The sequence below is a fragment of the Eutrigla gurnardus genome, assembly GCF_963514095.1.
Source record: "Eutrigla gurnardus genome assembly, chromosome: 14".
In the NCBI taxonomy this organism is placed as follows: domain Eukaryota; kingdom Metazoa; phylum Chordata; class Actinopteri; order Perciformes; family Triglidae; genus Eutrigla; species Eutrigla gurnardus.
The window spans coordinates 4,044,178-4,071,938 of NC_139937.1; the positions used below are offsets into that span (position 1 = coordinate 4,044,178).

The 27,761-nt window shown below is 44.8% G+C and overlaps 3 protein-coding genes across 6 annotated transcripts; 2 read left to right on the forward strand and 1 right to left on the reverse strand.

Annotated features, from left to right (window-relative positions):
- Positions 1–3,281: 3,281 nt before the first annotated feature.
- On the reverse strand, positions 3,282–6,630 carry rps27.2 (ribosomal protein S27 isoform 2). The gene is given in 5 exon segments (XM_084026419.1): positions 3,282–4,145; positions 5,479–5,505; positions 5,508–5,580; positions 5,584–5,588; positions 6,092–6,630. Coding segments are annotated over 5 exon segments (153 nt in total). The 5' UTR covers positions 6,111–6,630; the 3' UTR covers positions 3,282–4,116.
- A 1,600-nt stretch (positions 6,631–8,230) lies between these two features.
- On the forward strand, positions 8,231–23,346 carry rab13 (RAB13, member RAS oncogene family). Of its 3 annotated transcripts, XM_084027124.1 has the most exons (20): positions 8,231–8,771; positions 9,549–9,609; positions 9,843–9,903; positions 10,026–10,103; positions 11,988–12,077; positions 12,327–12,392; positions 12,513–12,563; positions 16,291–16,347; positions 16,601–16,708; positions 16,921–17,037; positions 17,967–18,074; positions 18,217–18,377; positions 18,463–18,562; positions 18,641–18,713; positions 18,853–19,150; positions 19,236–19,597; positions 19,680–19,721; positions 20,671–20,843; positions 20,957–21,100; positions 21,200–23,346. In XM_084027124.1, exons 1-20 carry the CDS (start codon positions 8,648–8,650, stop codon positions 21,452–21,454), a joined length of 2,529 nt encoding a protein of 842 aa, XP_083883250.1. In that variant the 5' UTR covers positions 8,231–8,647; the 3' UTR covers positions 21,455–23,346. The 3 variants fall into 3 exon arrangements, with proteins under 3 accessions (XP_083883250.1, XP_083883249.1, XP_083883248.1); XM_084027122.1 differs by lacking the exons at positions 8,231–8,771; positions 9,549–9,609; positions 9,843–9,903; ... (2 more) ...; positions 12,327–12,392; positions 12,513–12,563 and adding an exon at positions 15,379–16,198; XM_084027123.1 differs by lacking the exons at positions 16,291–16,347; positions 16,601–16,708; positions 16,921–17,037; ... (8 more) ...; positions 20,957–21,100; positions 21,200–23,346 and adding an exon at positions 12,666–14,196 and having other exon boundaries at positions 8,252–8,771.
- A 313-nt stretch (positions 23,347–23,659) lies between these two features.
- Positions 23,660–27,629, forward strand: fdps (farnesyl diphosphate synthase (farnesyl pyrophosphate synthetase, dimethylallyltranstransferase, geranyltranstransferase)). Of its 2 annotated transcripts, XM_084027131.1 has the most exons (10): positions 23,660–23,810; positions 24,257–24,412; positions 24,499–24,639; positions 25,226–25,306; positions 25,432–25,554; positions 25,631–25,719; positions 25,916–25,988; positions 26,082–26,159; positions 26,258–26,392; positions 26,870–27,629. In XM_084027131.1, the coding sequence occupies exons 1-10, from the start codon at positions 23,808–23,810 to the stop codon at positions 27,068–27,070; spliced, it is 1,080 nt and encodes a 359-aa protein (XP_083883257.1). In that variant the 5' UTR covers positions 23,660–23,807; the 3' UTR covers positions 27,071–27,629. The 2 variants fall into 2 exon arrangements, with proteins under 2 accessions (XP_083883257.1, XP_083883256.1); XM_084027130.1 differs by lacking the exon at positions 23,660–23,810 and having other exon boundaries at positions 23,913–24,412.
- The last annotated feature ends 132 nt before the right edge of the window (positions 27,630–27,761 follow it).

The following is a 27,761-nucleotide window of genomic DNA, read 5'->3' on the forward strand; positions in this document are numbered from 1 at the left end:
TCCACTTGCAGCCTGTGGAAACACACTCAGCAACAACTTGGCCAACCAAAACAAACACCATGGTGGCATCTGGTTAGTGATTATATGTTCACATTATCCGAGTCTCCCATGCAAACCATTGACAACAGCCGAAACCATTATCTATCGCATCCACAAGGAATAGGCCGCAATTAGCCAACACAAAGAAATGTGCTCAAACATGCTCAGTAGGTCGGAACAGCCTGTGTTTACATCTTTTCTCTGGCACGCTGTTTTTCTCCATCCAACTAATTTCCCTCGATCATGCTATTCACTGTTTGCTAAATAATTTGAACAAATATTTTGGTTATTTTACCACTTAAGAGAGCCACAATACTTCATTCCTGTGTCCATCCTTACCCCCCTTGTGTAGCATTCTCCTCTCAATTCTCCTCCGTGTCATGTTGAAAGGATGTAGAGCAGTAGTTAACCATCACCAACCAACCAACCACCAGTCATCTCCCTAAATGTTCTTTCACACATGGTGCTGGCAGACACACTCACAGCACACAGACTATTTAAGCTACATGGTCAGAATAATTCATGCAGGAAATGATCACGGGCACGGGAATGATTAATTTCAAGCTGTGACAAACTGACATGAATGATTGTTTTTTCCAGGTCGCCAGGCTTTTTATACTCTCGGCCATTCAGGGATAGCATCCATCACAGTGACCCTCACTCCTGCAGAGGCGTGTGTAGTGTGTGTGCTTCTGTCTGTTTCGGTGTGTGCGTGTGCGAGCTTGTGTCTGCGTGTGCATGTATGCGTGCACAGCACAGATGTGTGTGTCTGTTTACGAATTTATCAACTGTTACTGTAGAGTTTAGGGGCCACTGCTCTGACTGCCTCTGTGAGATGGTGAAACATGCAGCAAAGCACACCCACCCTAATCCTTCACAACCACCCTGATGTATTCCATGAGGGTCACAAGCACTGATATTCATATTTACTTCCTGTTATCTAGACATGGAAGACGTTGAACCTGCGGAAGAAAAATTCCGCTAAGCAGGACCCTCTCATGTAGCAAAGACAGTTTGGGATAAATAAGGGACATTTTGTAGAATTTACAATTTGCCTGCTGATAAATTGGGATCAACCAGTCAATTACCAACACAATAAGCAATTAAACTGTGAGAGTGTTGCGAATGTATAAGTGCACCTGTACCTGTGAAGGGGCTTTAACCAGAAAAAAGAATGTTTTCCCAAAGGACTCAGCACTGGAACATCATTTTTACCCAAAAATCACAAGTCTGTTTGTCATAACCGCTGTGTTGTTGTCTTGTGTACCAGAGATGCCATCTGCCTGCTGCAGCGCAGCGCACTCTGTGTCCGTGTGTGACAGGACACAGCTTGTCTGCGTGGATCCTCGGGGGATTCAGACCCTGGCTCTGCTCTGCTGGAGGTTGTTGCCATGGACGCGTGGGGTCAGCCAGATCCTGCTCATCAGTGTTCAGGTCAGTTAATTGTGCACGGGATGCTAATGATGTGTAATGACTCCGTCCTTGGCAAAGGAGAGACTCAAACAAATGAAATGGTGTGTATGCGTGCATGCTTGTAGGTCTCTTCAATGTGCTTCTATTCAGGGTTTTCATCTCTGTACAGTTTCTGGGGGTCAAGTCAGCCCTCCCTTTGTCACAGTATGTTCTTCTTTGACATACTTAAACAATAGTTCCACACACACACTTGTTGCTTGGGTTTATTCTGTATATATAGGACTGTGTCTTGTGTCTCCAGATGGGAAAAAAAAGTGGAGCCCTCCAGTATCCCGATCCTTTCACCTCGGACATACGAGTCCTTGACCAAATGGTCTTGCTCTACTCCATTCCCAAGGAAATCCACACCAACCTGAAATACCTGTAAATCAAACAAACATCTTCCCATTGCTCTTAATGTGTGATTCATGAACCTTATCAAAGAGAAAAGCTACAGGGAGTAAGGCTGCACCCTGAGACGTTGCACTGCAGCACCCTCTACCTACAACTTACCGTTTTACAGCCAGTGCTGAAAGTATCACACTATGATCACACCAGTAACTCCCATAACCAAAAGCCTTTTCTAATCCATAGCTATGTAGGATCCCCCCCCCCCCCCCCCCCCCCTACTGAGTACTCTTCCTCTACTGCATCTTATAGACTCTCCAGGTGTGTACAGAAGTCAAGTCCGCTTCCTGCAGGAGTCTGCTATCCAGCTTCTCTCCACTGTGCCTCTCATTTCTCTCACTGATTGTTTTTTCAGGGTCAGTCCCCTCTCTGTCACAGCTGCTCCAGCTGTCCCAGAGACGACCTGCTGCCAGTCCACTGCTCCCTGACTGGCCCTCAGCCTGGGGTCGAGCCCAGCTGAAAGTTACCAAGGAATTTATCTCATCCCTCAAGGTGTGTCAAACACAAGCAGAGACAGACACACACACAGTTGGTGACACGGCATTTTAAAAATGTGTGTATTTAAGAGTAACTAAAAGCAAATTTAATGATTTATGGAATCTGTGCATCTACAGCCTTGACATGAATTCTGCTTAAAGATCAAAGAAGCCGTTTGGAGTACTGCCGTTATCCATAGACGTCTCATTTTTAAAGTTGAAAGGAAAGGTTCACTTTAGTTTTAATGTACAATCTTAATACTCAATGTAGTATTGACTAATTATTCCCACAGCCGTAGCCTGGACAGCCTGGTCTCTCTGAACCTTGAGACCAGTGCCTGTCACCACCTCACTGGACAGGGTTCAGTCTGATCCTGTCCTTCATTAGATGAAATCTGATAAGAAATTAGATAAGGATAGCTTGACTCTGGGTCTCTGCAGCGTACATAAAGTTAAATGTATGACACTTTAAAACTTTTAATACCACATATAACACAATTTATTATAAGTCATACTGGCTTAGGTATAAAAAGTATAATGGAAAAGCATATGGCCAAGAATTATTGACATTATTCATGAATTCCCAGCAGTGTAAAAATATTTCCTTACAATAAATTAATCCAACCCAGATAATCATCCCCAATAGTTGATGGATGAACCGATTAACATTACTAATGCATTGGTTGAGACACTTGTCAGTTCCTATAGCTGCTGTAGCTAGGCAGAGAAAGTATGTCTTTTGAAGTTTTAAGATAACTACAATCAAGACTTTAAGATAAACCAAGATCATACAAGGTGTCTATAGAATTATGTTACCATGAGACACTTTCAGGTTCAACTACAGCATAAATCATGATTAAAGGGCAGCTTTACCCTGTATAGTCACTCAGTAAACATGGGAGAACATCAGAATCATATTCTTATTTTATTAATAAGCCGTAAACAAGCAAGACATGAGCATACAATAAAGTTATCATTCACTTCTGCTTATTTCTTGGTATACAACTCAATGATGCCACACAGATGCACACGCCTAAAACTATTCAAGCTGTGTAATCTGGAGGACGTAAACCATTTAAGATGATTAACCTCAAACCAAGCTTGTGATTATATTTGCAACTTCACAGCAGTTCGTCCCACATCGACATTTTCACAAGAAGCTCCCAAGTACATGTAAAACCATAATCATTCATAATGATAATTAGTGGCACATCACTGCGTTTTACAAGAATCAGAAAACACAAGCGGAGTCTGCGATGATTACCCTGAATCAACCCTCCTTCAGAGTGAGAGTGGGCCCTGGACCAACACCACTGGCTTTGGAGCAGGCTCCCATTTGTGTACACCGATCAGCCATGACATTATGACCACCTGACTAATGTGGTTCACCTTCCTTGGAACATTTTGATGGGTAGTACTGACCACTGTAGAGCAGGAACGCCCCACAAGAGCTGCAGTTTCAGAGATGCTCTGACCCAGTCGTCTAGAATCACAATTTGGCCTCCGTCAAAGTCCATCAAATCTGGTCCATTTTTCCTGCTTCTAACACATCAACTTTGAAGACAAAATGTTGGTAATATAATCCCACCCACCGACGGGTGCCATGACAACGAGACGAGGCTGATCGGTGTAATTTGCAATTTCAGCATTTCCTCAACGCTGCATCAGCTCCATGGCGGCGTTTCCCGACATCAATCAAGCGCTGGTGATCCTCAACTGGGTCCAACCCCAACTGGTCAAACTAGTGCCGTTTCCTCCTGAATGAGCATCCTGAGCAAACATGGAGAGAAACTGAGTCATATTCACAAAAAGGAAATGTAATGATTGTTTGATTTGAGGTGTACCTAAAATGTCTACCCTGTTGTATCAATGAGGATAGACAACATGTTAGACATTCCTCTCGGTATAATGCAACATCATTTCCCAAAACCTGCGGAGGCAGCTTCAAATCAGAGGTTGCGTTAGAGTATTCTCCATCATTGACCACATTTTTTTTTTTTTTAAACAATGGCACGAAACTGTCCATTTTGACAGAATGGAGACTTTCAGACCTTCACAAAAAGGACAGGAGGACCTTTAGCTAGGTGTACTTAAAAACCGGCACCTGGGTGTATGTGGCCCTGTCATTTAGAGAAAGAGATTAAAGTAGACCCCGAGCATGAACAAACTTAAATGGTCTAAAACTACAAGTGGTAAGGATATAGCAGACAAGAGAACAACAAAAACTCTCAGGTTGCTATCTGCCTTTTCAAAAACACTGAGTCACCTCCAATAGCTGCACCATAGCAACTCAAAGCAGAGTGCTAGGAGAAGTCCTTGGTTACCACGGTAGCGGAGCACATGACAGAGTGGGTGGGACGGCGAGAGCATCAGTAAAAACAAACCTTGATCTTAAACTCAACCAATTCAATTAAATCCTGAACACAATGAACACGTTTCTGCGATGTCCTCAGAATGATGCATCTGAAACATCCTTTATCAGAAATGAAGGATTAGCGTTTATGAAACTACCCGTTCTACTTGAAACCTACTTCAGATGTGTGAATGGACAAAGGGCATTTGTTCTTGCAGTAGACTGTGTAGAAATGGATCAATGATGAAACATTTCTGTCACAACCACAAAAGTCACTGTATGCCTTAGTTGACACCCTGTTCATGACCAAGACAATGAGAGGGCAACACAAAGGCATGTGCATGGTGTGTTGAGTATACAGTCGAGTGCACTGAAGTGAAGTTCCGCTATTGTAGAAGTTACATGAAAGTAGAGACAAACGACTTCTATCTTTGACAAAATGAAGTTGTGCATCATTTATTACCGCAAAGCTAACACTAAGAAACCAACCGCTAAGACGTTACCATAGTTACACACCGACACTTTGGTGGCCAACTGTCAGAAAAAGCCCATAATGTAAGTGCTTATGTTGAACCACATTGTGGTGAATGTCCTAGAGGTAGCTGGGGAATGGGATGTGTGGGATACCTCGGATATCAGGGGGAGAATGGACGGATGACAGTCCGCTGCAATATATTACATTTTGCACTCGGCGGCTCACGTTGCGGCAGTGTTTAACAGATACAGTCCCTTCACTACGCATGCCGTTACCTTCTGTGAGGTGAGCTTTTCCCCCGTAGGCTGGCAGAGGACTGCGGGGCAGCCGACACACAGCACTACAGTCCGAGCATGACTGAACACCGTGGTGATCATCTAGCAACCTGCAGGACACACACATGCACACATGAAACAACAGCCAACACAACAACCACTGCATAATCTAATTAACTCTTGGTTACTGAAGTGTCCTTGCAGCTGTTTGTGCAAAAGAGTCACTTGAAACTCATTCACCATACAGCCACAAGTGTCATTGTATGCCTTATTTGACACCCCGATCACTAAGGGAACAATGAAAGGGCAACACATAAAGGCAAATACTGTATACAGCTAAAGTAGGAGACATACTTCAATCCATTACATCATTATCAAAATCACAACTGGATTAGAAGTAAATACGTTGAGCCATTAGCAATTATTAAGAATGGAATTTAATATTCAATTATTTTTCATTTATAGAGTCATATTACAACAAAGGTAATCTCAGGACACTTTACACAGCTGGACCAGAACACACCCAGGATTTTCAGAGTAAACACGTTTTGTAGTTCTGTAGAGTAAGTCTCTTAATCATATCTGAGGGTTTGGTTGCCAAGGAAACACTCACCTGGACATTTGACGTCCATAAAATAGGAATCAGGACTTTGGACGTGGAGGTTTTTCTCGGGCCCTTTTCTCGGGGCTCGGGACAAACGGGTCCTTAGAGAGCTGGAAGGAAATCAAGGACAGTCGTTACATGAGGATACCTTTCAGTTCTGGTCAGACTTAACGTTACTAACTTCCCATCATATGACTACAGGACGCAACGCGACATGTTTTACAGATTTCATATGAAACGCAAATGTCAGGGAAAAGAGCGAAGAAGAAATGGAGTTCATGTTTCCAGAGTACACGGATTGTATTCACAACATACATTAAGATCTCTTTAAAAGTTGGGTTTCAACCCTTAAGAAAAATTCAACATGTGCCTCGTGGCCGGGTCTCGTGCCTCGCCTCGTTGCGCACGTGTTTCGCCATAATGCGTGCGTTTACACATCTTTACGTTACAGCGATTAAAATGTCGAGTCTACTAAAAACAAACGCAGTGTTGTATTGTGTTAAATTCACGTTAAAATCACGTTTTACGGTTGCTGGCAGCTGTATAAACCGCAGTGATACTTACCGGCATGTCTGCGTGGAGGCTCACCGGGAAATGACGACACACCGGAAGCCACCGGAAGGAAGAAGACGGAATATTCTTCTTCTTCTTCTTCTGTTGGATTTGATTGGCGGCTGGCATCCACTTTACAGGTGCATTGCCGCCACCTACCGGACTGGAGTGTGGTACATTCGATGTGCAGTTAGGATAGATGACAAAAGGAAAGAAAGAAAGAAAAGAAAAAATCTATAAAAATCTATAAATATAAATATATATATATACACACCTATATATACATATTAATAGTAATAATATACATAAATAAATGTTTAAACCCTATCCATTAATCCTGTTTCCCTCAAGTACTTGCTACGTAGAATATTACTTTAGCATTTTACTTTTTCTTGAAGAACACGTTCTTAAATGTTATGGCAGACAACAAAAACATAAATAAAACTCTTTTACATTTTTTTTTCTGTACAGACGTTATTGAACAATTACTACCAAGATTTTGAATTTACATTTTTTCCATCAAATATTAGTTGTAAATGATTTAACCCATGCAGTGTATGTTGCACTCCAATCAGTTAAACTACTTTTTTTTTTTTTTGTATATTGTGGATAACAGCAAACATGTTATTGTACATAGTTCAAATTACACTGTGTATGATCTTGTTTTAATAGTCAATAGAACAATGACAAAGAATCATTCAAAATGTAAAGAATTCAAATATTCTTTCTAACTGTTTTGACTATCTATTTTTTGCGTGACAAATTATTGAAAGTTGCATTCTGTCAGGTCAAATTAGCTAAAGACTAGCCCCAATGAAAAGTGTTCACATAGTTTATTTTTACTTTTGAAAAGTATTTTTATTCAGCTCCATTTTATTTCAAAGGCAACAGATTGCTCTTGACTGACAAGGAACCAGAGCATCTCTGTGTAATCACTAAGTGATTTGGCTGGGACCCTAGTACCATCCTCTTAAAGAAGCATCATCATCTTTCACAATGCAAACACTACATCAAGTTAAAAAAATATATATGGAAAAGGTTTCACTGTGTCCATGTTGCTGGGACGACGGGTTTATTTATGTCAGAAAACTTGTTTCTGAGCATCCAAATTGCAATTTCGAGGTCTGAGGTTGATTGTCTTTATCTTCAGAGTTCAGCCGATTGCAGCATTTGACCCCCTTGTTCATAAATGTGTTGTTGCACAGAGGATTGTGGGTCAGGAAGCATCCTGCCTAGCATACTGTAGGACATCCTGCTATTTTTGGCATACTGCATTTGACATACTTTGTATTGGCACATAGCCTACTAAACCCTTTTCTCGCATACTAAATAGTATGCTAGTATGGGTATTGGGATGCACACAAAGCTGCTCATCAGTCAAAAGTTACCACTTCCAGTGTGACTTCCTGTATAGGGACCTTCATGATTTCCGCCATCTTGTCTGCAGCCAGTTTCTCGCGTTCAAGCCAACTATGCGTTCAACCCGAGCCTCCTCAGGTGTATGATTCGTTTTCTGGTTAAACGGCGCCATCTAGTGGGCATGTTGGGTGTCTACAGGCCGAAGCAGTTAACTCCCATGAAGCACTCCCACACTACGTAGCCTCTCAGCAGATCTGGGATCTGGTTGGAGGCAGGGGAAAAACACACACGTAGCCACCCCGGCACGTAAACGGAGTGATACTGACTTTTGGATGAAAGCAAAAATGTTTCCCGAGTAGATTTCGGCGTTGCAGACTGAACGGCAGGAGGCGGTTAAACTTTGGATGGAGTGTATTTCTTTAACGGAGCACAGAGGCACTGAGGGGGATCGGAATTTACCGGTGACAAGAGAGGGAGAGAGAAAAAAAGGAGAAGAGGAGCCACTCGTTACATGGAGTTTTAAAAAGACTGCTTCGTTTTAGTCGCGAATAACAACCCGGATCTGTTGGAGACTCGATGAGAAGCACTCCCAGGGAAGGACGAGCTCACACGGGTCCCGTTTAGAGTCTAACTTTTGGAGACACGGCTCCAAACATGGCGAAAAAGTACGATTTCCTCTACAAGTTGCTGCTGATCGGGGACAGCGGAGTGGGCAAGACGTGCCTGATCATCCGCTTCGCCGAGGACAACTTCAACTCCACGTACATCTCCACCATCGGTACGTTGTTACACGGAGCGGGGTGCCCTTCTGACCCGCAGCAGCTCGGCCTCCCTCAAACGTCCTCAAGTCCAGATGTGTGCTGAATGCTGACATGTCATTCTCCCTCCGTGATGCTGCTGCACCAACTGGTTTCTCAGACGGCTTTCATGTCTCAACTAGCCTGGCTCCTTTCTTTTTTCATCCTGTCTCTTATCATTTTCTCTTTCTTTTTGTTCCACCTCCTGTTGAGTGTGTGTGTGTGTGTGTGTGTGTGTGTGTGTGTGTGTGTGTGTGTGTGCTGTCTTTTCCATGATCCTCTCCCCCATCTCCCCCTCAGATCTCCCTTTTCTCTCACTCGGCCCTCAGAGGGTCCACCCACCCTCATTCCTATCTCTTTTACCATCTCGACGTTCCCAGAAGAATGGTTGGCTTTCTGGCATGCACCATTTTGTTTTCTTTTCTTTTTTTCACAAGCCATCCCTCCCCTTCCTCCCTCCTCTTCTCCTCGCTGTTTGTCCGTCTGTCAACTTGTCCGGCCAGCAGGGAAAAGACATAACTCATAGTTAGTGTCCAGCAGGGCTGCAGCTCTTTATGTGTTTGTGGATGGCTGAGGGGTCCGAATCACCATGAATTAGTCTCCACCCCTCTTAGGGTGACCTATATATCTGTACTGTGTGTGTGTGTGTGTGTGTGTGTGTGTGTGTGTGTGTGTGTGTGTGTGTGTGTATGTGTTTCTAGTTCATATCTGAGGTATGTAACTCATTCTCTGTCCATTCTCCCCCCTGCTCTCCCTAGGCATTGACTTTAAAGTAAAAACCATTGAAGTGGAAGGAAGAAAAGTTAAACTACAAGTTTGGTAAGAGATGCGTGTCTGGCTCATTAGTTCTGTGAGGAAGAGGAAGCTCCCTCCTGTTCTCTAGTGACGGCTGTTTGTTCCCGGCATCCATCACACACAGCCGGGCTGTTGCAACAGCAGTGTAAAATGCACATCCTCGCAACTTCAACTTTCTTTTGACAGTTGTATTTACACCGTTCTTGCACGCATCAGTGCACGTGGTTGCTACAGTGACGGTGTGTGCTTTTGTGCAGGGACACAGCGGGGCAAGAGAGGTTCAAGACCATCACGACAGCCTACTACAGAGGAGCCATGGTGAGCACAGGACACCTGTGGGGCAAGCTGATTGGATAACAGGGGCTGACATCAGCGTTGCTTTGTGTCGGCTCCGTTGCTTTGACTGACTGCTTAAATCCTGTCTCTCCTGTTTCTGCCAGGGCATCATCCTGGTGTACGACATCACAGACGACAAGTCCTTCGAAAACATCCAGAACTGGATGAAGAGCATCAAAGAAGTGAGACTGTTTCCACACAGTTGTGGCAAAAACATAACTAGGAAATACTTACACATAAAAATGGTGCTTAGTCAGCTGGACATATGAGTCATTAGTGTGGGACTTTACTCGCAGCAGCAATAGAGCAGGGTCATTGCACAACGGGTGGTTTTTAAGGTCAGTGTGCCTAAATCATACAGAATCCATATTTCCACATCTTGTCCCCCCTTGCTTTGTGTCAACGCGGAAGCATAACTTCTTTCTGCTGAACAACTTCCCATCATTTCATTGTCGATTAATATTCTCATCTTGCCATTTTCTCAGTTAATTAATTGTTTTGTCTATCAAATGTCAGAAAATGAAGAACATTGTAAAGTGTAAAGCAGCAAATACTCACACTGGAGCCGGAATCAGAAACCAGTTGGCAATTTTGCCTGACAAATTATTGAAATTAATTCATAATCACTTGATTATGAAAGTAGTTACAGTTTAACATTCCGTTGGGTCAAACCATTAGCTAAAGACTAGCCCCAATGAAAATTGTTCACATTGTTTATATTTACTGTTGAAAAGTGTTTTTATTCAGCTCCATATTATTTCAGAGGCAGCAGGAGTTTAAGAGGAGTTTTATCTTGACTGACAAGGAACCAGAGCATCTCTCGATCTCTATCAATTGTCCAAAGTATTATAATAAGTATTATCAAGAAATGCTCATTTTAAAGCGGCCCTTTGCCCTTTCTTACCCACTTCCATTCTGTTTGCACATCCACGTGGAGGGTCCTCCATATGGAGTTCCATCCCAATCAGCAGGGAGTGGAGGTGGATCAATAACCAATCTACATGTTGACCAACCAGTTGCCCTTACTGACCACGTGCAACGACGTTTTGTGGTCGTACAAACATGAGAAATGATCAAATAATTTAGACATTTAATATTTTCAGACATACGTTAACAACTTAAAGGTTACATAGCATTAAGGACCAAATGTACCCATGTGTAGACTAGAAAGCGGTAGATGTATATACAACATATATTTCTGATTTTCTACCCCTATCAGCATCTCTAACCCCATCATTTATATCTGCAACTGTGCAATACTGACTAAACACTTCATTGAGCTCAATAACTCAAAGTGAAAGACTGTCATTTACTCTAACACTGCACTTATAAATACTGAACATTTAAACAGACATTCTTAATGATCCTTATCTTCAGCTGGGCTGTGATAAATCAGGGGCTCATCAGGATCAAATGAAACATGTTGTCAAGATGAAGTGTCGGCTTTGTGCTAATCTGCCCCACTTTGGTTTGTGGTGTTGCTGCCTCCTGTGACAAATGTTGTTTTTACTCCTATGTCGGCATATGAGGCTTTGGCCTGAATTGCAGGAACTGCCTATTGTTTCAATGCACATCTAGGGATTAGAATGGAGGAGTGTTGTTCTGATGAGGGAGGTCAATATTCTTATCCTTTTGTCCTTTTTGTTTTGGTCCAAACTTCACACTCTCGTTTATTTTGGTAACCCCCACTAACAGTGAGTTTGTTGCTGTGGCAGAGAGCGTAAATAGAGCTCCACTGCCTGAAGACTAGCGGCCGGGCTAACACAGGCAGCTGTGTGCCAAATACCTACGCTCTCAGCAGAACTGCAACAAAAAAGTCCTCTTTGTTAAATGGCCCTGACTCAATGCCCGAAACCACACGCCCGCTCTAATTGGATGAATCATTTTCTCTCCTCGTTTCATTGAGGATGTCCCGGTGTTAAACACAGAGGCAGCTTTCCTGCAGAGCAGCTGCTGCTCCTTCTGGCCACGATGGAGAGATGTCTGCCTCCCTTCACTTTCTTTTCAAATGTACCCTCAGTCAATTATTCAACTAATCAATCTGAGCTCTATTCCCTCTCTCCCAGAATGCATCATCCGGGGTCAGTCAAATGTTACTAGGCAATAAGTGTGACATTGAAGCAAAGCGGAAGGTTTCCAGGGAGACGGGAGAGAAGGTGAGATGACCCTACCAGACACAGATATATTCCTGAGTATATTAATAATAACAGCTTTCACTGTGAGAAGATAGAAATGATGACTTGTTGACTTTTGTCTAACTTAAATATAAGAGTGAGGGATTGTCTGTGAGGGATTGAGTGTGTCACAAATCCTTTGATGTATCTGTTCTGCGTTTACTTTAGATAAGAAGCAGGAAGTGAATATTAGCTATATCCTGTAATCTGCTCTGTGCCTGTTGTTGACAGTTGGCTAAAGATCATGGCATCAGGTTCTTTGAGACCAGCGCAAAGTCCAGTATTAACGTGGAGGAGGTGAGCCATGAGTAATCAACACAGCCTCTCCTCATACCTCATTAACTGTCATGATGCGTTCCATGCTGCAGACTTACTTTCCTTTTCTCTCACTCCTTCACCTGTCTACGCCTCCTTTAGTCCTTTCTGTCTTTGGCACGCGACATACTACAGAAGTCCAGCAAGAAACCAGTAAGTTATAAAGAATAATACCGAACTGAAGCATTAATCTCAGACGTTATGTTGTACATGTGTGTAACGTCCTCTCTGTGTCTGTATCTCCTTGTCTGACAGGGACCCACAGGCCGAGAAGTGAAAATCACAAGCACCACAGAGAAAAAATCCTCCAAATGTGCTCTCCTCTAGATGACGCTGGCCAGCACACGTAAGAGAGAGCCATACAAACGCACCAGTATGACTGGGGGAGAAACCCAGTACGGCAGGTTTGGCTCCATCTGGTGGGCTCGCATATTAAATACATACAGGTGCTGAGACTGTTTTTACACTTAAACTACTTTTGTACTTTGTTCCCCAAAAGCGTGCTTTGCCAGAAAAATATGGATCTGCCTTTGAACTGAAATGTTATGAAAGTGATTGTGTCCTGTATTTCCCATCGCCACATATCTGCTACCACATCACCTGTGATTCTGTTATTGTCATGAAAATGTTGGGCTCCTATATGACCCCAGACAAATAAGTGACACATTATTTCACTGTGTTTAGTGTACATTTGTGTTTCTGCCTTGTATTCTCCTGCTTATCACCACATTATCATGCCCTCAACAGCACTGCTTCCTGTCTATACAGACCTTTAGCTTTGGGTTTTTAAGTTTTCAAAGGAAAAAAGAAGTCAGTTTAATGGAACAGTTTCTTTCTTACCTGTGAGCACATACAGTGGCAGCGTTTATGATCTCAGTGATGCACACTTCGGCTTCTGGCTGAGCATCAGATAGATTCTGTCTGGTGGTTTAGATCCCAGACAGAATCGGTACGTTGATTCATAAACAAGTTGGAAAACATCTTTGGGAAGCAATTAATTTTCTCTTTTGTCAGTTTAATGTGTCAGTGATTTGTATAATATTACTTCTACAGCCAAGAGGATATCGCCGTGCCATATGAGAGAGGGAAAGCATTTAGTTTCCCCACATTTCCGTGGGCCATGAATATATCGCAGAGATGTCATAGACTGAACGTGATTACACGTTGGCAACATCTGTAGTTACATTTCATTATGTTCATGTTGTGCTTATCTGTCGACAATCGCTGAAATATTTCCATCAAGTACAGCGTTTTAATTGATTCAACAGAACCATACAGACACGGATACCATTTTCCATGAAACCCCCAGTCTACGTCATGCTCTCCACGTTAACATTTGGAGCAAAATCCTTAACAAACAGTGGCGGTAAACATGCTTTGTTTTAGCAGATGAATGGATTGAGAATGTAGATGATAGGACCAGAGATAAGTGCAATATGAGAAGATGAGTGGAGGGATGAAAGAATGATGGATAAAGCAAGTGAAAACAGGATGTGAGGGAAAGCAGCGGTGTTCACATTGATTTGGTGGGTCTTGCCTTTTATCTGAAGTGCCTGGTTAATCTCTTACTTACGCTACCACACATTAGCTACATCTGACAGGACAGTCTCCCTGCTCAGAAAGCTTCAGATCCTTCAGAAACACTCCGATGCTCATCGGATCTGTAGTTCCCGTGTCTGCTTTTGATGCATTTCTTTCACATTTCAGTGTTTTTAAACCTGCCACAAGACTTTGTATGTAGTTCACAGACCTGCCACTTGCTGAATAAAAACTGCCAAACAACAAACACGATGAGTATGTTGTAGTTTGAAACTGTATGTTGACGAGGCAAGTTTTATTCATAGCCTAAACAGAATGGACAGATATGCAATAGATGTTGTACCTTTCTGACAGGTTCAGCCTGCAACTTCAGGATCACTGCTGTGGTTTATTTAGAAATGTACTCTTTATTTTATGACTTTTAACTAAGCAGGTTCATTGCTGTTAAAGGACTAAAATAATAACGATCATTTAAATGCAAATGGTCAATTAAAGAAGGTATCTGTGTGACTAAAGGACAGTGACAGGTGCTAAAGGACATACAATGTAGTTAATACTTTAAATTAAATTAGTCCAGGCACCTCTATGGGACACCCACTAGTAGGACCCCCCGTTGTCTAATTTTAACCACTGCCCTCCCAGCACAGCGGCCAGCAGCACGGTTATAGCTTCTTCTCCCCCTCCTTGCTGCAAAAGCTGGAGCCTGTTGCCAGGCAACCACCCCGCCTCTCCAGCATCAGCACCAGGACGGTGTGCGCGCGCTCTGCCGCATCTTCGAGTTGCCTGCACGTCCTGCGTGCCTTGTCATCACGCAGGGCAGGTTTCGGTTTGCAAACACGATACTTTCCTTCCCCCGTGTCGGAGCTGCACCGAGGACCCGAGGAGGAGACGCGAGGCGGCGGAGGGAGGGAGGGGCGAATCCGAAAGAAGAGTCACAAATCACCGTGGATGGATGTGAAGATGCCCGCTCGGACATAGGTCGGCTACAGGCGATGCTGCTATGTCCATGTGACGTCTGGTGGGAGGTAAACGTCCGGGATACATGCACACAAACACACGGGCTGAACGGGATGCCCGCGTGACTGCAGGGAGGAGGAGGAGGAGGAGGAGGGGGGAGCCTAGGTGCGTGTGGACCACCGCAAAACCCCCGAGGTGGAGTTGTGAAAGATCGAAATCTGGAAAGGAAAGAATCCTTTCACCCCGGCCGCTATTTTTGGTGCAGTTTGAAAATCGATGGAGGATATCTGTTTCCTGTTCACGTCGAGGTAATTTGTCTCCCTTCCCGAACGAACCGATGATCTTGAGGCTCTGATCTCCACACCGTCTTTTCCTCTCCGTGACGGGACGGGGACCCCGATATAAGGTCGAGGGAGGGGGGGGGGGCGCATGTTCGTGTGTCGCTCCTCCTGATTGGACATACGTACTGACCGGCTCGTTCATCCCCGCTGAGGGCGAAGCGCCGAGGGATCAGCTGCTTTCTTTGGGATGCTTTAAAAAAAATCGCGGCCTGCTCGGTTCTCCAGTTACCGCAATGCCACTGGGGCGAGGAGGGAGCAGCAGACATGCATCTAACCATGATGTAAAGGTTTGATTGTGCTTCAGTAATGGTGGTGTGGCCTCCTCTATAGGCGGCAGTGGCCTGTGGGCTGAAAGAGACACTGCATTCGACTGAGGCTATCTTAGTGTCATGGCTGACACCTCCAATGAAGTGAGTACGGTGGCTGTGAGTGTGTAGCGGCTGCTCAACTGTCAACTTTCTGCTGACAAAGTTCTTGGACCGGCTCGCTGTGTGTACCATGGGGCATTGCGCAGAACCTATGGCACCTGCCAGTGGGGAGCTTGGTGCATAACTGTGACGGAGTGGAGCTCTGAAGCCAGCATTTATGTCTCTCCCCTATTCTACTCACTTCTACCAACACAGCTGAACTTTGTTTCATGAAGCCGGAGCGAGCGTGAAACCTCCACACACACACACACACACACACACACACACACACACACACACACAGCCTGTCATGCCTTCACCGTCAGACTCCAGCAGCGTGGCCTCGGCCTCGGGGTCTCGAGGCTGGTCAGACAGTCGCAGGGGCATGTCGGGCCGGGGGCCCGGCGGGGCACGGCTCCTCCTGTACTTAGGACTGTGCCACCTAGGCCTGGGGGCCATGGTCTTGGCCTTCTCTTTCACCAGCATGGCCTTCACCTCCTCGGCCCGTGTGAGGCAGTCCTGTCCGTTCTGGGCTGGCTTCTTCGTAAGTGTGAACCTGACTGGAAACATACGGCTGTAAGAGTATAAGAGATCCTGAAGGGCGTCTGTTCTGATGCCTGCGCTGTGTGTTTGCAGGTGGTGGCATCAGGGATAGTTGGAATAATCTCATGGAGGAGACCTCTGACGCTGGTGGTATGTATACGTCCATCTGATAAAGGCCTTCAAGTCTTATTGGTGTAAAAGTATGTGTCCCATAGAGCGATGCTGGATTAGCACAAGGGTAAGGAGGACTTCATGCCCACCGGGGCCCAGCAAAGTTATGGTAATTTGATGAATTCTAATTTAAGGAATCATCCAATCCAGGTAACTGATTAGTTCCTGAGTTCCTGAGTAAAATCACCTGGGATGGGCCCTCCGTGACACATCGCTCTGTGTCTCCCCACAGGTGTCACTCTTCATGCTGCTGTCTGCAGTGTGTGTGATCCTCAGTCTGGCAGGGTCTATGCTCTCCTGTCAGAATGCACAGATGGTCAAGTCCATGCTCACCTGCCAGGTACGCAACAGGACGCAAGTGTCGCCTTCTGCCTCGAGCAGAAATGAAGCCCCCGGCTGCACGGCAAACGTGCCGGAATCATTATGAATGTGTGTTCAGTTCGGTGATTCCCCATTAATCCTCTGTGTGTGTGTGTGTGTGTGTGTGTGTGTGTGTGTGTGTGTGTGTGTGTGTGTGTGTGTGTGTGTGTGTGTGTGTGTGTGTGTGTGTAGGTGGAGAATGGCCTGTGTGTGTGCTGCGCGCCCACTCACTCCTGCTCCATCACAGAAGAGGAGACCCTGGTGCTGTACCTGAACGCCGACTGTCACTCAGTCAGACATCAGCTGAAGGTGGGTGGGATGTCTCTATGCTGAGATTTTATCACCCAAATCAACCATTCACCATTTTTCTATTCTGTCTTAAAAAAAAGTAGTCAGGGGCCCTCACTAGCATTGAAACCCTGTTTTGCTTGCTGAGATCATTCCTCGTGTTCACTAAACGATGTACGACGTAGGTGATGGAGGACAAAGTTCTTGTTTTGTGCAAAAATGTATTTTAGTTAATTATTCAACCTTTTTGTTATTATGCTCAGCAGGGGAACGATGTCCGGGAAAAACAAACCCGGTTATAATGTTCATGTAGCCGCCAGACTATTGTTTTAAGAAAGACTTGACATAAAAGGCATATTCCTAGAGGTGTAACGATTCATTCGATTAATCGATGAATCGATTGTCAGTCCTATAGATTCTACTAAATCGATCTGCTAAAATAAATAAATAGAAGGAATCGTTTTGGCTTCACCAATAATCGATATAAATGCATTTAATCGGATGAATCGTGATTCTTACTTATGATTAATGTTTTAATACGTTTAAGACACTCTCTCCCCTGCCAGCATGTAGTCTACTGAAAATGTTAAAAATAACTGAGCAATGTTTAATTACATTTTTGTATTCAGCATAAAATATTATGCAGGTTTACTTTTTTATTGAATAAATATGTTATTTTTTCACCTTTCAGAAGAATACAGATAGTCTCACTCGCATTATTGCATGTTTATTTAATGGATATAGAATTTTGGTTACAAGTTACAGAATCGAATCGAATCGAATCGTTACAACAAAAAAAAAAATCATCCTTGAATCGAATCACCAACTACTGTATCGTTAATCGAATCGAATCGCTGTGAAGCCAAAGATTCACACCCCTACATATTCCCAACAATAAAATGCCCTTGTTCTGTCAGATTTTGATTTCCTGAATGCATATTTCTCCAAAGGACCTTTTGTTCAGTGCATGCGGTCTCAGCATTCTCTCCACCATCATCTGTACTCTGTCCACCGTGACCTGCAGTATCCACATATTCTCTCTGGACTTCATACACCTGGTGAGTACAGACTCAGTACTCGGCAATAAACTACACAGCTGCAGATTTGAGAACAGACTTTACACATTACATAGATCCGTTATGTGATCTTATTAATAATAATAATTATAATTTTTATCTTGATGTCTTTCCCCCTGCCTAGCTAGCCCCACATCGCTCTCGTTCAGTCAACCCAGAATGCACCACTCCTCAGGACGCCTTCCTGACCAACATCATGGACTTTGAGGAGTTTGTCCCGCCCATCCCTCCGCCCCCCTACTATCCACCTGAGTACACCTGCAGCTCTGAAACCGACGCTCAGAGGTACCACACTTTAATTAATCATGTGATTACCATACGCACACGGGGCGGTGTGTGCAAGAAAATGACTTTTTGTCTTAACGTGCAGCATCACTTATAATGGCTCCATGGAGAGCCCTGTTCCCCTCTACCCCACCGACTGCCCCCCTCCTTATGAAGCTGTGATGGGACAAAGAGCCGTGAGCCAGGTGTGTATATGAATGCATGTGTGTGCTTGTGTTGCGTGTGATGTCCCATGCTGATCCTTGTCTATTTTGATTGTCAAGGCGACGGTGTTTGACCCCCACGGCACCGAGCTGTCTGGAGAGAGAGGAACTTCTACTGCCTTCAGCGGAGAAGGTGAGAAGATGTCCAGTTTTCAAATGTCAACGATGTGTATTTTCAGCAACTATAATATACCATGTATTTCGAAAATGTGATACTGAAAATCACGACAACAAAACAAGCCCTTCATAATAAAGGATTCCCTCTCTCTTAGTGTCCATGGACAGTGGATCTCTGTTGATGTCGGAGATCGTGGACATCCCTGATGATTCCTCCCCCTCTGAGGACTCCTGTCTGATGGAGGTTGGGCTGAGGGCCCAGGGGGAGAGGGGCCACAGGAACATGGGTGAGGGGGGAGACGGAGGAGACGGTGGGGAGTACATCAGCTTCCGCGGCCCCCCGTCTCAGACGCCAGAGAGTCCTCTGGCAGGAGGGCCGAGAGCCAGGCGCTTCCTCCGTGGGGAGAGGTCCAACTCCTGCTCTTCACCCAGCACAGCGACCACCACATACAGGTCAGGACAGCAAACACATCATCTACTAATGTGAGAGCTCTACAGCTGATGGGTTGACGTTGTGCTCTCCTGTCTCGTCCCGCAGGTCTCCAGTATTGCACCGACAGGCCGTGCTAGCTAGTAGCTGTTCCCAGCTGGAAGCCGTAGGGAAATCCACCTCTCCACAGCGATCCTCCATCCCAGAGTTTCGAGTCCGCCCCTCCACGTTCTCATACCAAGGAGCTGCCCCACCCTCCTCTGCTCTTCCCATTTCATCCCCCTCAACTGCCAGTGAGCAGAGTGGTGGTCAGGCTCATGTGCCGCCCATGCCGGCCCAACCGGTGTTCCTCCGACGAAGCGCTGGGAAGAGTGAGAAGGGTGGAGAGGGTGTGAGACGGGATAGTGAAGGGGTCCTGCCTCTTGTGAGGTCACACAGTGAGCCAGGCCTCGGCTCCTCCACTGATACAGGTCAGTCAGGCACCAAAAGGGTATATCTCCTTCTTTACTGTTTCAGTGTCCATAAGCTGTCCTTGTATCTCCTCTCCTCTAGTTGACTTTGGCTCCGGAGGCAGCAAAGTGTCTGTGGACACGGGTAAGCGCTTACATCCACGGGGCATACCATCCTGGGTTCAGACCTGGCTTTGTTGCCTCTCTCTTCATTTCTGTCTCTTGGCACATTTGACTGTCCAATTAAACCCAAGGAAAAAGTTGTTAAGATGAGAAACTATTCACCAGATTTGCCCCTAATAGCCATCATTTATCAAACCCTCTTAGAAGTACCGCAGATACAAACACCGGGGAGACGGCAGAGCTGTTTGATTTATGAAATTCTTCCTCAGCATCTAAATTAGCAATGATTGGATTATAGATTGATGAATTAGATTCAGCCGTGGAAACAATAATGTGCCTCCCCAGTTTCTCATATATGTGTTATTTTCCAACGATGCGTCCTGATTTATGAATGTTGCACTTCTCGTCCTGTCCAATGACTCGTCATATTTGCCGTGCTTCACTGTCGGAATTATACGATGTGAACCTGTGTCTTTAAGAGTTTAGGTAGCTGAATTTGTACTTCATAGTAGATTTATATGATCAAATATGAACACAAAATCCTATGCCCTTATAGAGCACAAGAACAATCTGACATATTATATGATTCAGCTATACAGTATACTTTAAAAGGCCCTTTTCTGCTGCCTGCTCACACCAATAGTGATATAGTGATGTCACTGTTAGATTTCAGTTACCGTCTCCTTTCTCACAGTTACATAGTTGGGGAGTTAGTAGCGTTGTAAGTTTTTCTTTTAGTTTATTCAGTATTGTGTTTTTATCAGGCCTGGTTTGTTTGTTATTCTGGCCTTGGCTCTCCCTGGAGTTCAATTTAAGCTTCTGGATCTGGCAATAAAAGGATGATAAAATGTGCAGTCTTCATCTAGTTTTATGTTACTCCTCCTCCTATCTCAGACTGATTTTTTATTTTTTTTCATAACAGTAACTTGATAAATGAGGGCTAAACTCTTTTCTGACTCTGTCTCTCATAGGTCCCTCCTCTGAGGCATGTCTGTTGCCCCGCACGCCTCCGGCTGCGGCTCTGCCAAGAAAAGGCAGCATGAAGTCAGCAGCCGGGGCGGGGGTGCAGGTCCCCTCCAAACCGCCCCCCACCTCACCACTGCATTTACCTAAAGACTGCCACCGGTCCCTGGGAGACCTTAAGGTTAGTCTGAGAAACTCCAAAGCCACAAACACCTATACAATCATGAGCATTTCTCATGAAAGTCCTGGAGTATTGTTGTCTCCCCTTCACTGATCTATCTTCTTTTTAATCAGGTGACTCGGGGTCTGGTGGCTCGCTTCCTGCAGCGCTCCAAGCGCAACCTATCGCCCGCCTCTGAGCATGCTGGGAGCACAGGGCAGGGGCCTAAGCGGAGGAGTGCAGTTGAGGGCGCCACCAACCACCTGCCCTTGGAACAAGTATGACACCAGTTGTTGACCCTATTTCACCACATCAGAATAATTCAGTGTCGCTCTGCTCTTTGTCTAAATGTTTGCTTGGAAAAAACTCATCTCCAGGTGTTGCTGACCCCCTGGACCACCAGCCGAGGACACCCCAACCATCACTCCCATCAACCCCACCGCCGTGGACACCACCATTCCCACAGCGACAGTCGACACAACCGGCACCACAGCGGCCTGGCGCCAGAGGGGATACACCTGCGCAGCTGTGGCGATTTAAGCTCCTCGTCCTCCGCTTCACTACGCCGCTTAGTGACACCTCATCCACCGCATGGCTCCTCAGGAGCTCTCTACTCAGAGTCTGCACTGTAAGGAGGGGAGGACGGTGGAGAAGGGATGGAGGAGGGAAGTAGGATGCATATGAGTTGACGGAGTTGTAAGGAAGACGGGAGGAAATGCGGCAGGCTGATGAAAAAGGAGAGTCTGAGATATCCAGTACTGACGATGTGAAAGTCTTCCCTCCTTTTCCTCTTTGTCGCCTCCATTTCCTGAAGCCAACTGTGCAAATGGCCTTAATCAGTGGTGCTCTTTATCACTCTGAACATCAGCCCAGACTCACCCTATTTCTCTGTCCAACATCAGTGAAACGGTCACTAGATGCTTATTTCTGAGCAGCGTGGTCTCTGTTCTAGAAGAATGAATCCACAGCTGGACCCACCAGAAGCATATTTTCTGTTGTTTTCTCCACTTCCTCTCTGAGTACTGGTCTGGAGACATATTCCTCAAGACTGGATGGCAGAACTCAACTAGCATTCATGCTACAACAGCCACTTATTCACATGGACGTTCAGTCTATATTACATAATTATGGGTTGCAATTTGCTTCTGGCCATTTTTGTACATTGCTAATCATCCATGGCATCGCTCAGGTGAAGTGATCATGAAAAACCCCTTATTTTGTCTTCCATTGATAACAAAAATGCATCTCAATAAACATATAGTTAGCTAGGTACAATGTATGATAGACGGATGAAGTTGCACATGAGGACAAGCGCTCTCACGTGGAAAACACTTAACTGAGTTGCTAATTTTGTCTTTTCCCTTTTTTGCAATTCAGACTCCCACATTTTTCCACCTCCTCACCGGCCTTGGAAAAAAACAGGCAGCCAGCATTTTTATCATTGACATTAATGCATGCACAAGACACATGCTAAGCGTTTGAAGTGTATTCTCTGCGGGGGGCCACGGACGCGGTGGTTTGATTTGCATATGTGCATGTTTCGCTACAGCCTCCCGAATACAGCAGGAACCTTGTGCATTCGATCCTGACCGTCTGTGTAACTACGTAAACATGTCCTCAGAATGTCTTAATCTGCATGTTTTGACAATGCTTCTTACTTTCCCCCTCTCTTGCACTCAAGACCTATGATAGTAGCCATTTGAAGTGTGTTTGTGTTTATAGGTAGGTGAAGGAGGAGGTCAGAGTCGTAGAGGCACAGTGATCCAAAAGTTTCCTGCCAGATGGCTCCAAACGCGCCTCTGCATCCTAATTTGATTTTGATGGGGTTTGAAAATGTTTCAAGTGCACAGGCCTCGGTGACACTGGCAAAGCAGGCTGATTCTGTAAGATGAGAGGTGTGAATTGCACTGCGACTCTGATGACACAAAGAGTCTTTTGCAATAAATGTACAGACATGTTTTTTATGAGGTTGGGCATCACGCTATGTGTTTTCTTTGGAGTTGCAGGGGTTGTAGATGGTTGGTAAATGAAAAAGAAAACTTCTACACAGGACTGCTGACGGGCACCTTATGAAGGGTCAGGCAGCTCTGGATTTTGAATATATGAATATTTGTGTTAGTTTGGAGGGGGTGTTTTCTCTTTGGAAAGAGTTTTAAAAAGTTCCGGTATTCACTTCATATCAGTTAAGGCACATTTTGGATACACTCATATGTACGTACCTAATTTTAAAAATGTACATGCATACATATTTAGCCTGCACAGGGATACAGGCACACCCAGCACACACCCCCTTGTTAAGGCATTGAGCTGTATTTCTACCTCCTGTCTTGCATTATTTAATTGAAGAAATGTATATCTGTATGGCAGGCTTAACATGATAGAGCCTTGAATCCTGAATAATAAATGTATCTAAATATAACACCTATTCCAGATGTTAAATGCAGTGTCAATGGCGAAATGTTCAATGCAAGTTATGTATTTCAAAATATGAAATAAATGATAGACATGAAGTAAAAAATAATAATTATTATTATTATTATGTTTTTTGGGTTCATTCTGAGGCTGGTGTGGTGAAGTTTCGTTGTTGTTTTTTTCATCTCTGTTTTCTTTTTATTTATTTTTTTCTCATTAAAACAATGATTACAGTAGTTGAGGATCACACGTTGCTTATCATCTCCCCTCTCCACCTGAAGCCCTCCTCTTCTCGAATCCCATTGGTCGGACGGTGTGAAAGCCCATCCTGGTTCGATGCTGCCGGCCAATCACGACGCTCGATGTCAAATGGAGCCTTCCACAGTCCACACCCATGCAATGGATTCTGGGGGGTTTAGTTTTGCTGCTATGTATTAAAACGGACAGCGGTGCGTCGGCGAACTACAATCTTCACATCCTGGTTTGAGGAGACGTTCACAGACGAAGAAACAAGATACACAACTTCTGCTGTTTTATATTTTTACCGTTTGAGACTAAGGACTTGTTATCATCATGGTATGTGAAGTCTACCGTTAGCTAGCTGTGTGAACGGGCCGGGTGCAGGGTAGCAATGTGAGCTAACGCCAGCTAACGCTTCCTTTATTGATGCGGGAACCAGCTAATAGTGTAATTCATGTGCTGTAATCGTCGATCTTGTTAACTAAGCTTAGTGCACTTAACTAAGCTAAGAGACCGGGAGCTAACGTTATTAGCTCGGTGGTTTTCTTGAACCGGAACCCGTTTAGCATTATGTGGTTCCACTTGTAAGCGTTACCGGAAAGGTCGGACCGGTCCGACGCCGGGTTTGTTCGCGGTTAGTCGGGTACATTTGAGGGTTAGCAATGAGACCACTGCTGAGCTTGTGCGTCCATGCCCCTAAAGCGCTCCGGGCCGTGCGGCACGCCGTCTCCCCGCTCACATTCAAAGGCGCCTCTGCTCTGCTGTGCACCCCGTCCTTCCAGGGAGACGGCGTTTGCAACGGGACCCTCGGCAACAAGAAGCCGCTGCTGTCCGACCCGCAGCTGTTCGACGCCCAGTTTGACGAGCTGGTGACGGAGCTGTCCGAGAGGGACCTCGCAGACCCCGCGCTCGCTGACGCGCTGAGCCGGCTCAGAGAGGTACGTACGTTGTGTTGTCTTTCTGCCGAGTTTCCTCTGACAAGTGCTGCTACTTCCTGTGGTGTTCATCTGCTCTGTGCTCTCAGGTGTTGGTGTATAATTCCCCCGGAGGCAAGAGGAACCGAGGCCTGTCTGTGATCGCATCCCTCCGGGAGCTTCTCCCTCCCTCTCAGCTCACACAGGACACCGTGCGGCAGGCTCTGGTAGTCGGCTGGTGCATTGAGTTGGTAAGGGCATGACGTTCACGTTCACCTCTACTACACACCTGTACAGTTTCATAAGAGACCATGAAGCCGACCCCTTCCCCGTTTCCATGCCAACAACACCCCTGTAAAGTGTTGTGGTTGCATATTGCTTGGTTTTTGATAAGGTGACAAAAACACCTGGCAGATTACTCCAAACCACCTCTTTGGTAGATGTCTCCGGGATCACACGTTACCACGATGTCTCTGTAGCAGCTTGTTTAAAAGTGTATGATGCTGTGATATCTATGTGGTCATGGTCAGGTCTCCATTCAGTTATAGTAAATAAGGCAGAGACACAGTCAGTCTGTGTGTTGTGCGTCATCTTGGCACACTGTGATCCTGGAAACACCTCATGTAGCAAGTACTACCTCTAATCAGTAGATTCACGCCATCATTAACCAAATGATTTCAAGGTGTCTTCATACCAGAGCTTCACAAGATCGATTTTTCAAATGTATTTCTGCTGCCCGATGTGTCACTAAAACTTCAGCACCCACTCAGACTAACATAAACGGTGTTACATTTTCTTAGTCATTAAGTGTTACAATTGTGTCTCTGTTGTGTGCAGCTTCAGGCATTTTTCCTGGTGGCAGATGACATCATGGATGGATCTGTGACTCGGAGGGGACAGCCCTGCTGGTACAAGAAGGTGAGATTTGAGTTATTCCAGGAAAGAGAGAGACTAAAATGTATTTGTAAGTGTGTGATCATTTATTTTCCACTATTATCGTTGAACTCAGTGTCTCAGGTGAATCCCGTCTGTTTGTTTTTAAGGATGGAATAGGTCTGGATGCCATCAATGATTCGTTCCTCTTAGAAGGCTCCATCTACAGACTCCTACGCAGACATTGCAGGGGTCAACCCTACTACGTCCACCTGCTGGAGCTCTTTACCGAGGTATGCATCCTGATCCATAACACGGAAACACACGCAAACAAACACGGGATTCTTACTGCGTACCTGTTTGTTTCAGACATCTTTCCAGACGGAGCTTGGCCAAACTCTGGATCTCATCACGGCTCCCCCTGGGCAGATTGACCTCAACAGATTCACCATGGACAGGTTGTGAAGATAAATCTGCCAAGTAAATTTGCATAGACGGATGTTGTTCACCACCCTGCCTTCGCCCAATGACAGCTGGGATCGGCTCCAGCCCCCCCGTGACCCTGAATACAGGATAAGCGGTAGAAAATGGATGGATGGATGGATGTTGTTCACCAAATGAACGGGTGTAATTGTTTCCCACCTTTTCTTTCAGATATAAAGCTATTGTGAAATACAAGACTGCCTTTTACTCTTTCTACCTCCCCGTGGCAGCTGCGATGTACATCGTGAGTTTCTTTTTGTTGCACACGCACAAGAATATAAAGCAACAGAGTAACTGTCTTACTATTTCTCATAACTACTTTACCTTACTTTCGTAGGCAGGAATCGAGAGTGAAGAGGAACACAATAATGCCAAAGACATCTTACTTGAGATGGGAGAGTTCTTTCAAATACAGGTAATTACTTTGAGATGTCTTCCTGCTTTCACGTCACATATTGAATAAAATGCTGCCAACAACAGAGAGTTAATAAACGCCATGTGTATCATTTGCAGGATGACTACTTGGACTGTTACGGTGACCCCGCCGTGACGGGGAAGATTGGTACGGACATCCAGGACAACAAATGCAGCTGGTTGGTGGTGAAGGCCCTGGAAACCATGACTGCTGAGCAGAGAGCAGAGCTGGAGGTGGGACTTAAGACAACAATCCTTTCTGTTCGACTCATATTATTTATCTATATTTTGTTGTTAATTCAATCTAAAAAGTGTGGGATTACAATATAATCTACTATACATTTATATAGCCGGTTTTACTCTACATTTGAATTTACACAAAGGCCTGCTGATAGATTTTCTCATTTGAAGTTGGAATCCTTTTCAAATGTAAATAAGGCAATGGATAAAAGTGTTTTTTTTTTATAAACCATCAAAAGAAATTGTATTAATTGTTCACGCTAGTATAGCAAACCCTGTTTTTAACAGAAACAAATGCAGAGACATGACGAGCATCCAGTTTTACAGTGAAACCTTATTTTTGTGGTTCTGATCCTCCCGACTCCTCCAAGTATGCGGTGGCCTCTGATCCCTCCTTTTATTAGAAGTTCTGCTCCAGTCCCTCACTGGTACATTAGCGAAACGTTAATTTCATCTTCATCTCCTCCTCAGACGTGTTACGGCCGCCACGATGACGCCTGCGTGGAGAAGGTCAAAGCGCTGTACAACACGCTGCAAATGCCGACGTTGTACCACAACTATGAGGACGAGAGCTACCAGCGGCTACAGAAACTCATCGTTTGTCACGCTCAAAACCTTCCTCACTCGGTCTTTCTCAACTTCGCTCAGAAAATCTATAAGAGGAACAAGTGAGGGAATGGTGGTCGTAGACTGTTTCGGGTGCATCAGCCCTTTTGACTCTTATGATGATGCACAAATCGGCTCCTCTCACTTTCTTCAAAGACGTGTTTGCCGGCGAGGAGTCTGACTCCCAGCAGTGCGACTCCACATCACTTAGAAGTCCTGCAGGCGGTTTCTTGTCTTTGCAGTGGGCTGTAGATGTTTCCTTGCTGCTTAGGCTCCATACTACCTCTTCAATGAACCCAGTACATCGTGTCTCCACGGAAGAATCCCACAGATGGAAGAATGACACTGGAATTAATTACACACAGTGGAGCTTTCATGTTGGTTTGCCCAGAGGTGTATGTGGCAGGAAGATTAACAAATAAAATCAGATCGTCAAAATAGTTTTGATTTTCAAGGAATAGATGTATTAATTGATTATTATCCAAACGGCACACATACGACAGCAATGTATTCTCACAGGACAGAGGGTCAAACCTCATCTAATTCCATATATTTTTATATTGCTGTTGTAAAGTCTGTACTGCCCTGAATGTTATTGCTTTTAATAAATAATGTATAAACAGTGTTGTCCTCTTTTGATGTGTGGGTGTTGACTGTCGAGACAATTTAATTGACTGAGATGTAAACATGCTGATATAAACAAGAGACCATCTTCTGGATCATACAGGCTACACTTCCTACGTCCAGCGGCCTTCTG